The sequence below is a fragment of the Aythya ferina genome (genome assembly GCF_964211825.1).
Source record: "Aythya ferina genome assembly, chromosome: 19".
Classification (NCBI taxonomy): Eukaryota; Metazoa; Chordata; class Aves; order Anseriformes; family Anatidae; genus Aythya; species Aythya ferina.
The window spans coordinates 2305203-2315265 of record NC_140309.1 but is presented as its reverse complement, the minus strand read 5'-3'; the positions used below and the strand labels follow the sequence as shown (position 1 = coordinate 2315265).

At 69.9% G+C, this 10063-nt stretch overlaps 1 protein-coding gene across 2 annotated transcripts; it reads right to left on the bottom strand.

Moving 5' to 3' along the window:
* Positions 1-916: 916 nt before the first annotated feature.
* LIMK1 (LIM domain kinase 1) lies at positions 917-9565 on the bottom strand. 2 transcript variants are annotated; one of them, XM_084492781.1, is made up of 16 exons: positions 9384-9565; positions 6870-6966; positions 5452-5590; positions 5209-5318; positions 4915-5121; positions 4308-4413; positions 4033-4217; positions 3757-3940; positions 3473-3559; positions 3108-3239; positions 2958-3017; positions 2785-2850; positions 2527-2683; positions 2365-2420; positions 2121-2278; positions 917-2004 (listed from the first exon to the last, which is right to left on the bottom strand). In XM_084492781.1, the coding sequence occupies exons 1-16, from the start codon at positions 9439-9441 to the stop codon at positions 1818-1820; spliced, it is 1989 nt and encodes a 662-aa protein (XP_084348907.1). In that variant the 5' UTR covers positions 9442-9565; the 3' UTR covers positions 917-1817. The 2 variants fall into 2 exon arrangements, with proteins under 2 accessions (XP_084348907.1, XP_084348906.1); XM_084492780.1 differs by lacking the exons at positions 6870-6966; positions 9384-9565 and adding an exon at positions 6510-6688.
* Positions 9566-10063: the final 498 nt, after the last annotated feature.

Below are 10063 nucleotides of genomic sequence, written 5' to 3'. Positions count from 1 at the left end.
GCCCTGAAGGCCCTGACTCCGGGCAGCACTGGAGCAATAAACCACGAGGTTTTCCTTGTGATGCACATGGATCCAGCCTGGATCTGATTCCCTTTTCCTTATGGCTGTGCAGTCTCATTGCCTGGCTGCAGCATTGCCTAGGGCCACCCCGTTGTCACTACCCCATCCCCTCCATCTCCCCCCATGCTGCTTGCAGACACAAAACCTGGGAGTTGAGGTCTTCTCCAGCCAAAGCTCGAAACCCTCCCAGGGCAGGGATGCCCACGTAGCTGGGGACCTGTTCCAGGGTGGCTGCACCCCACGGCCACAGGATAGCTGAGGCTGGCAGGGACCTGGGGATGTCATTTGTTCCAGCCCCTGCTCCTGTAGGGCCACCCATGGCAGGGTGCCCAGGACCACCTCCAGGTGGCTTTTGAAGATCCCCAAGGATGAGATGCCACCTCCTCTCCTTCCCCCAGGCAGGATGTGGCCCCATGCCCACGCCGCAGCCTGCCCCTGTCCCCTCAGGCGGTCATGGCACACCCTGGTTTGATGATGGTGGCCCTCGGGGATGTTTCTCCAGCTGGTGCCCGCAGATAAGGAGAAGCCTTCGGGAAGCCGAGTGTGGCTGAGGCAGTGACACGGAAGCAGCCGTCACTGCCCTGGACACACGCCAAAGCCAACCGAAAGCTGGGCTGGGAAGGCAGCGAGGATGCAGGGACACACAGGGCCACCACTGCCTGCGCTGGACCGCGCGTGGCCACCTCGCCTCGCGCTGCTCGTGGAGCTCAGCACTGCAGAGAGCAGGGGCAGCGCACGGCCAGCCCTGGGGCATGGGGGCAGGGAAATATGGCTCAGGGGTCCTGGGGGGCAGGAGGAGGGCCCCCCTGGCAGGGGCAGCCCCTGTGCAAGCGAGCGAGTCCCAAGCAGGCCGGGCAGCGAGCGGGGAAGGATTTATTGACCGAGGGCCGGGGTACATCACAGTTTGAGTTCCCTTCCCGCCTCCAGAGAGGACGTCGCGTTTGACTTCCCGGGCAAAGTGCGCGGAGAGGCTTCACAGTTTCATCCTTCGGTAAAGCAGAACTGAGGCAGTGACAAATGGCAAACTACGTCGTATGAAAAAATAATACAAACTCTTCTCTTTAAATATCTTACAGAAAATGAACCTGAATAAAGAGCATGAAAAGCACCGCACGGAGCGGCCCCCTCGTGTTGGCCCTCGAGGGGATCGAGACGTCCCCGTGCCCACGGGTGCACAGAGACCTGGCTCAGCCCAGGGGCCCCCCGGGGACGTGGTGGTGGTCACGGCACAGCGCAGGCAGCAGGGACGGGGAGAGCGCTGTGGGGACGTGGGGAGTGCTGTGTGCCCATCCCCACGCTGCAGGTACCGCTTGCTGTGCCCGCAGGGACGGGGCGGGAGCAGCGTCAGTGGGGACAGCCGGGGCATCGCTATGAGGATGCCCAACGGTGGGGAGGTGGGGGGGGGACAGGGACCGCGCCCCCCACCACTCATTGAGGAACGGGGACGCCCCTACTGTGTTGCAGTGCAAGTTCACGGAAACCCAAGGCACCTCCGCGAGGACGCGGGTGTGGGACAGGGGAGCCCCCGGGCGTGCAAAGCGGGGGGCCGTGTGGTCACCAAGTGAGCAGAGGGGGGGATGTCCCCTCCACCCCTCGCTCCTGGGGGGCCAGGGCTGTGTACGGCGGGCCGTGCAGGCTGTGCTGCCCGGGGAGAGCCAGCTCCCAGGGATGGGGCGCGAGCACAGGGGACACGAGGGTGGCTCCGGGGCCGGCCCCGGGCCAGAGGAGATGCTGGCTGCGGCTCCCATCTCAGCAGCTTAGACGGGGTGCAGGTGGGGGGCTCTGTCGGGGAGCTCAGGGTGGGGGGGCAGCCCCCCCTCTCCCCTCCGGTGCGTCTCCCAAAAGGCTCGGGTGAGCTGCTCCAGCTGCGAGCTCAGCGGCAGGTGGATGTCCAGGTGCATGCGCAGGGTTTCCAGCCACTGCTCCAGCTTGCCAAAGGACGGCCTGAGGAGAGAGGGACATGTGGCACGTGGTGTGCCACCCCCCGTGCCGGCAGCCCCCCCGGCCACACGAGCACCCCGATGTCCCCAAGCTAGGGGTCGCAAGGCACCAGCACTCACCGCTTCTCGGGGTCCAGGTCGCAGCAGCAGACAGCGATGGGGAAGAAGCTGGGGGGGCAGGAGGGGGGGCAGTAGCGGTCCAGGAAGCCCCGGACGTTGAGGCCGAAGTCGGTTGTGCGGGGCAGGTAGTCGGGGTCGGCGCTGACCCGGCCGATGATCTGTGGAGGGAGCGAGGGAGGAGAGATGGGCACCAGCGGGGACAGCATGGTGGCACTGGGGACAACACGGGGGCAGCAGCACTCACCTCGCAGAGGACGATGCCAAAGGAGAAGATGTCCACCTTCTCATCATAGCTCCTCCCTGAAGGGATGGATGGGTCAGGTCACACTGCATGTCCTGTCTGTCCCCAGGTGTCCCCTTCCTGGGGACGAGCCCCAGCTGTCCCCGTGCCCCCCGCACCGCTCACCGTTGATCATCTCAGGAGCCATCCAGTACGGGTTGCCCACCACCGTGTAGCGCTTCTTGCGGTCCGGCTTCTTCAGGTTCTTGAGATGCTCGGGCTGGTTCTTCTCATCCACCATGAGCCGTGCCAGCCCGAAATCTGCCACCACCACGCTCTTGTTCTGGGTGGAGGGAGGGGGATGAGGCGTGGGGCCAGCCCCATGGGGCCACCCAGGGCCAAGCCCCTGGGCCGGGCTGGTGGCACAGGCACGGCGAGCCTTACCTCGCGCACCAGGCAGTTGTGGGAGTTGAGGTCGCGGTGGATGATGTTCATGGAGTGGAGGTAGGCCTGGGGGAAGGACGGGATGAGGGCAGGTGTGGGGAGCACTCTACCCCCCCACGCACCCAGCCCACGGAGCCACCCCTTCAGCGGCACCGTCCCCAGGGGCTGCTCACCATGCCAGCAGCGATGTCCTTGGCGAAGCTGACCCGCTGGCTCCAGGGGTAGTGGCTGTCCTGTGGGAAGAGGGAAACAGGGAGGGGTCCTGCCCTGCCGCGGGGTGGGGGCGTGAAGCTGCCCCCTGACCTGCTCCCCCCAGCACTCACCATGCTCTTGATGAGGCCCCGCAAGGTGCCCCCCTTGATGTACTCGGTGATGAAGTTGAGCCTCTTCTCCTTGTAGAGCACCCCGATGAACTTCAGCACGTTGGGGTGCTCCAGGCAGCGCATCACCTTCACCTGGGGGTGCGGCACCCGTCAGGCACACCACACCCCCCGGGACACCCCAGTGCTCCCCAGGCAGACCCTGCGCTAATTGCCCTGGATTGAATGGGCATGGAGCTGCCTGGCCATCCCCACACCCCCTCCCAGCCCTGTCGCAGCACCACCCCTGTGGGATGCACCACACCAGCATGGGGAAGGACAGCCCCATCCCTTGTCCCCCCCAGCCCAGGGAGCCGCGTGCCACTCACCTCTTTGAGGAAGGTCCTCTGCGTCTCCTCGTCAAAGCGGATCAGCTCCTTCATGACCATCACCTCGCCCGTCTCCCTGTGCGTCACCTGGCAGAGGGCAGGCGCTGAGTCGCTGGCTCCCACCTCCAGGGACACCCCCAGGACACATCGCCCACGTCCTCCCCCCACAGCAGGGCTGGGGGAGATGAGACCACCAAGCTCATGACACCGGTGGCTGCCCACAGCTGGCAGGGGCTCTCTGCTTGGGAAGGGTGCCACCGGTGTCCCCCCCCTCGGTGACACACCTTGATGGCCTGGCCGAAGCAGCCCTTGCCCAGCACCTCGCCGTGGATCAGGTCGGAGGGGCGGAAGATGCGGTGGGCGCGGGAGACGACACGCAGCGACTCGGAGCGGCCGATGTCCTTGCGCTGGGAGGCGGGCGAGCCCACCGAGCTGGAGCCCGGCGACTTGTCTGTGCTGCAGCTCCTCCTGCGGGACAGACAGACGGACGGACGCGGGGTCACCCTGGTGTTAGCACGGCCGGGGATGGATCACGGGATGGGGACGCGCGGCAGCCTTACATGACGGTGCGCTGGCGCATGGCACCGAGCTCCCCGCAGGGCGTGGGGGCCGGGGAGCGCAGGGGGCTGCGCAGGTCGGGGAGGGGGCTGCACGCCAGTGCCGACTCGCGGGCCAGAGGCTCGTGGGGGTCATGCTCGATGGTCAGCTGGAGCAGGCGGCTGGTCTCCTGGATCAGCAGGTCAATCTGGGGGCACAGAGGACATGGGGGTGGCACGGGGGTGGCATGGGGGCACCCCGCGGGATGGCCGAGCTGGGGGGTGCGGGGGCAGCATACCTCGTCCAGCGGCACGTGGCCGATGGGCGTGCCGTTGATCTCCAGGATGCGGTCACCCACGTGGATGGAGTTCTTCACGTCAGGGCTGATGCAGTCTGGGTCCACCCTGCGGGGCCAGCGTGCAGCAGGGGGTCAGTCCCTGTGGCTGTGTCCCTGCTGGCTGGGGACACACTGAGCGGCCCTGTTGGTCACCCCTGGTAGCACGGTGCCCACAGGTCACCATGAGCACATGGGGACACACTGACATGTTACCCACAGGTCACCCCACAGGGGACACCTGACATGGTATCCCCAGGTCACCTCGAGCACATGGGGACACGCTGAGGTAGCACCCACAGTCCTGCTGGCAGAAGGGCGAACACCAGCACAGCGCCCCACACCACCCTGCTGGCTGGGGACATGCCGGCACAGTGTCCACAAGCCACCCCAGCTGACAGGGACATGCCACCACCGTCCCCACCCTGCACAGACAGGACCCCACAGTCACATCTATCCTTCACTCTCCCACGCCAACAAGGCCCTGCAGCGGGCAGCTCCCACCGGCTGAAGGGACCCGACCCCCAGGAGCAAGGGGGTGACACGGCGCCGCGGTGACGGGGCTACGCACTCTCGGACACGGACGGTGCGCGAATGCTCGGCGCCACAGCCCTGGGTGCCACAGTGCTGGTCGATGGAGACGGAGAAGCCACGCTTGCCGTCGGAGCAGGCGGGGATGGAGACGAGGGTGACGGTGTGCGGGATGCGGGAGCCCGGCGAGTCGGGCAGGATCTGCTCGATGACCGGCGTCACCACCATCTGGTAATAGCAGTGCCCGCTGCGGGGCCGAGAGGAGAGGGGTGGGCATGGGGGGGGACACGCACACGGGGACCCGCCAGCCCTGCCCGCTGCGGCTGCTACCTACCAGTACAGCTTGGAGCGCTCCACCAGCGCGTAAGTGTCCCCGTCCCCGATGAACGTGTGGCAGTTGAGGCAGCTGAAGCACTCGGGGTGGTACTTCTGCTCCCCGGCCACCTGCAGGCAGGCTCCGTCAGCACGCGGCACCCTCGGGTGCCACCCCCGGCCTCCTCCCCGCGCAATGGGGAACTCTGGCGGCCGCGAGGACCCACGCGGAGAGCGCCGTGGGCGAGGGTCCCCGCAGCCTTACCATGACGAGCCCCTTGGTGATCTGCTCGGCGCAGCCGTGGCACAGCTCCCCGAAGCGCGCCCAGTAGTCCTTCTTGCAGTACAGCCGCCCATCCTTCTCGTAGTACTGGTGGGACAGCGACGCCCCGCACTCGCAGCACCTGCGGTGGGGACGGGGGGGGGTCGCATGGGGACACTGCGGGGTGACAGCCCCACGGCGAGTCCCTTCCCCTGGCTGCCAGTGCAGGCTGTGTCCGTGTGTCTGTGTGTCCGTCTGTCTGTCTGCCACCCACCCGCTGCCGGTCCCGGTGCCACCGGGGTCCCGCGGGCCCTGCTGACGGTCACGGCCCCGACGTGACTCAGGACGCGGCCGCCCCCGCTATTTATGGGGCGCGGGGGGCGGGGAGGGGGGGCAGCCAAAAGGGGGGACCCCAAAATCCGGGGCCGGATGGGAAGGGCCCCGCGGGGCCAGCAGGATGGGGGCTGCGGGGCTGGGGGGGGTGCGGTGCCGGGGGGTTGTTGGGGGGGGGGTACGGGGGGGGCGATGCCGCAGTGCCCCCCCCCGGGGACAGGAGCAACACCAGCGCGGCGTGACGTCACGGCGCGGAATTTCCCCACCCCATGACGTCACCGCGCGAGGACTCCACGGCGGCCCCGCCCCTTTAACCCCCGCGCTGCCGCCGCCCGCTGCGCCCCGACGGGGCGGCCGATGGGTGACACGGGGGAGGGGGGGGCCACAAACGCCGCCGCCGCCCCGCAGCCCCCTTTACCCCCGCCGCCGCCGCCAGTCCCGTCCCGTCCCGTCCCGTCGCCCCCCGCAGGCCGCGGGGGGAGGCCGCAGGCTGCCGGAAACCCGCCTGCCCCGGGGCGCGGGGGGGGCCGGATCCAGCTGCAGCCCCCGCAGCGCAGGTTGCGCTGGGGCTGGTGGCCGCCCACCTGTCCCTCTGTCCCTCCGTGTGTCCGCCACAGCCTCGGGGTGCGGGGTGCGAGCACCAGGGGTGGGGGGGGGGATCAGGAGCCCCCCGGGGCTGCAGAGGAGCGCGGGTCCCATCCCGCCCCCCCCGTCCCACCCCCCCTTACTTGGCTCCGGCGCTCAGCGCCCGGCTCTTCCTCAGCACCGCCGCCAGCATCCTCGGCACGGGTCGGCACCGGGCGGCACGGCCCAGCCCGGCACGGCCACACCGAGCCCCCCCCGGCCCGGGCCGCCCCCCCCACGGCCCGGCCTCCTCCCGTCGCCTCCCGCTGCTCGAGGCTCGGGGAGGGCGCGACAAAGAGGAAGCGGGGAGGGCCGGTGGCGGTGACATCAGCCCGCGGCCCCTCCGCACCCCCCGGGAGGGAAGGGGGGGGCAGGAAGCCGGGCCGGGACCCCGCGGGACGCCGCAGGGGGGGCAGAGCCCCGGCCGCCCGCTGTCAGCTCGGTGCCGCCCCCGCGGGTCCCACCTGAAGCAGTCGGCGTGCCAGTCGGCGTTCAGCGCCTGCAGGTACTGCCCGTCGTAGATGCCCTGCCCGCAGCTTGCACACACCGGCAGGTCGGTCCCTGGGGGACAGGGCTGTCACCCGGCCGCCGGCCCCAGCCCGGGCACGGCCACGCCACGGGCTCGCAGCTCCGGCCGCCTGCGCCACCCCCCTGTGCCCGCAGGGACCGAAGCCACCCCCGGTTCCCAATCGATGGATCCATCGATCCCCGGGCTTCGTAACGGGGACAAGGTCACTGTGCTCGTGTCCCCAGCATGGGGGGATGTGGGCACAGGGCTGAGCACGGGGCAGGGTTTGACCTCTGCCACCAGGACGTGGGCAGAGTCCCCGTCCCCTCGGCAGAGGGCCGGCTGGGACACTGCCCCCTGGTCTCCCCCAGAGGCAGTGCCAAGGGGACCAGTGCACGTCCCCGGGGTGCTGGGTGGCTCCAGGGGCTGGTGGTGCAGGGGACACATGGGGACATCTGGACACAGACCCCATGGGCCTGGCAGGGCATCAGGGACATGGAGGGGCACAGGGCAACGGGGAAGGGGGACAGAGGGGAGCAGGAGTCGGGGAGGGAGTGTGGGGCAGGCGGGGGATGCCGGTGGGGCAGGAGGGGTGACCCTGGGGTGGGAGGGTGCAGGGGGGGTGTGGGGGTCCTCACAAGGGACACTGGGTGGGATGGGGACGCAGGGGGTGCGGGGGTGCCTGGTGCAAGGGGATGGGGGAGGCTTTGGGCAGCAGAGGGGTGCAGGGAGGAAGGGGTGGGGTGATGTGGGTGTGGGGGATGTCGGGGTGCCCAGTGGTCAGGGGGATGTGGGGAGACTGGGGGGCCCAGCAGGTCGCAGCTGCAGGACAGATGTTTGGGGTGCACAGAGCGGGGACATTGGGGATGCCTGAGTGCTTGTGGTGGGCAGGCAGGGGGGCACGGGTGGGGAGGGATCTGGGGGCACACGCTGGGGTGCAGGATGGTGCCAGGGGGATGAAGGGGTGAATGAGGTGTGCAGGGGGGGAAAGGGGGCAAAGGTGTGCTGGGTGGGTGCAGGAGGGGATGAAGGGGGGGGGCAAGGGGAGTCTACAAAAGAACGAAGGGCTGCAGGATGCGAGGAACAGAAGATGCTTGCACGGATACAGAGGGATGCAGGATGGGTGCTGGAGGATGTAATGGGGAAGACGGGGTGCTGGATGGGTGCAGAGAGGGAGGTGGGGGGGGTGAAGGGGGTGTGGAAGGAGCTGAAGGGGTGCAGGATAGAAGGGGTGCAGTGGATCCAAGTTACATGCAGGGATACAGGCGTGCAGGATGGGTGCTGGGGGATGCAGGCGCACGCAGGGATGCAGAGGGGCGCAGGAGCAGCATGGGGATGCAGGACAGGGAGAGGGCTGCCTGCAGAGGCACCAGGGGCGCAGGATGGGTGCAGGAGGATGCAGGGGGTGTACAGAGGGTGCTGGGGCACGGGGCAGCCAGGGTGCAGGAGCATCACAGGATGCACGCAAGGATGCAAAGGGCGATGAGGAAGATGACGGCACTGGAAGGGATGCAGGGGAAGGGTGCAAAATGGAACAGGGCACAGGGACAGGGGAGGATGGGGGCCTGCAGGGTGGCATGGGGCGCACTGGGGGGTGCGGGGCTCAGGGCAGGAAGGTGCAGGACGGGGAGGGCTGCAGGGGCACCGGGAGAGTGGGTCTGATGGGGGCGCGAGGAGTCCAAGGGGTCCAGAGTGGATGTGAGGCGCAGCCGGGATGTCGGGGTGCAGGGAAGGATGCAGGCTGGGTGGGGGATGAGGGGTGAGCTGGGGGTGCAGGGGGGAGTCAGGCTGGAGGGGGCTGATGGGGGTGCAGGCTGGGTAGGGGTGCAGTAGGGGATGCGGGGGTACAGGGGGAGATATGGGGGTGCAGGGGGTGCCTTGGGGGATGTGGAGGTGCAGGGGGAGATATGGGGGTGCAGTAGGGAGATGTGGGGGTGCAGGGGGAGATATGGGGGCGCATTAGGGGGATGTGGGGGTGCAGGGGAGCACAGACTAGATACGGGGTGCATGCAGGATGTAAGGATGCCGGAGGGACACAGGCTGGATTGTGGATTGGGGGTGTGGGGGGGATGCAGGGGGAGATGTGGGGGTGCAGCCTGCATGGGGGCACAGGGGAAGAGATCCGGGCGCAGGGAGAACGTCTGGGGGCAGCTGGGGCTGCAGACGTAGGGCTGCGGGCTGCGATGGGGAATGAAGGGGACCACGCAGGGGTGCAGGAGGGGTGCGGGCTGCACGGGGCACGCGGGGGAAGATTTCGGGGGGGGGGGGGGGCGCGGGGAGGGCCGCGGGGGTGACCGGGGAGACGTGGGGGGGGGGGGGCGGCAGGAGGATGGGGAGGGGGCGATGCGGGAGCGCGGGGGGCCGCGGGCCGGATGGGGGCCGCGGGGAGGCCGTGGGGGGGCAGCGCGGGGCCGGGGGGGCGGCGGGGGCCGGCGGAAGCGCTGAGTCAGGCGGGGCCGGGGTCACGCACCTTCCTCCTCCCCCATGGGCTCGTCCCTCCAGGTGCAGCACAGCAGCATCAACCTCATGCGGCCCCGCCGCACGGCGCCGCGACAGGCCCGGCCCGGCCCCGCCGCACCGCGCCCCGGCCCCGCGGCCCCGGCCCCGCGGCCCCGGTCCCGGTCCCGGCCCCGCCGCTGCGGCTCCGGCTGCGGCTGCGGCTCCGGCGGCACCGGCGGCAGGGGACGGGCCGGGGGCGCAGGGCGCCGGCGCGGGGGCGGGGAGGGGCGGGGCCTGGGCCGGGGGCGGGGCCGGGGGCGGGGCTTGGGGGGGGTGGCGGGGGTCGCCGTGGGCCCGGGGGGGCGTCCGCGGGTGTCCGCGGCAGGCAGGGGGCGACCCGCGGTGCCCGGGATGCCCCCGTGGAGCTGGGCACGGGCGTCCCCTGGTGCCTGGGGGTCACCGAGGGGCCCGGGGGGGTGTGACGGGGCCGGCACGGGGTGTCCCCCGGTGTCACAGTCACCTCGGGGAAGGGCAGGGCTGTCCCCGCAGGTGTCCCCCTGGGGCTGGTCTGTCACCGTGGGTCGAGGCACGCATTTCCCCTGCGCCCCCGGGCTGTTCCCACGTGCCACCCCCTGGGGTCCCCAGGCTATCGGCACGGAGCAGGGCAGGGCTGTCCCCCCGTGTCCCGAGGCTGTCGCCCCGTCTCAGGGC

Coding starts and splice junctions, on each gene's coding strand:
- LIMK1 (XM_084492781.1), bottom strand. CDS start 9,441: ATGAGGTTGATGCTGCTGTGCTGCACCTGGAGGGACGAGCCCATGGGG. Junction 5,319..5,451: donor TCACCAAGGGGCTCGTCATG/GTAAGGCTGCGG, acceptor GCCTGCCTGCAG/GTGGCCGGGGAGCAGAAGTA. Junction 5,122..5,208: donor GAGCGCTCCAAGCTGTACTG/GTAGGTAGCAGC, acceptor TCGGCCCCGCAG/CGGGCACTGCTATTACCAGA.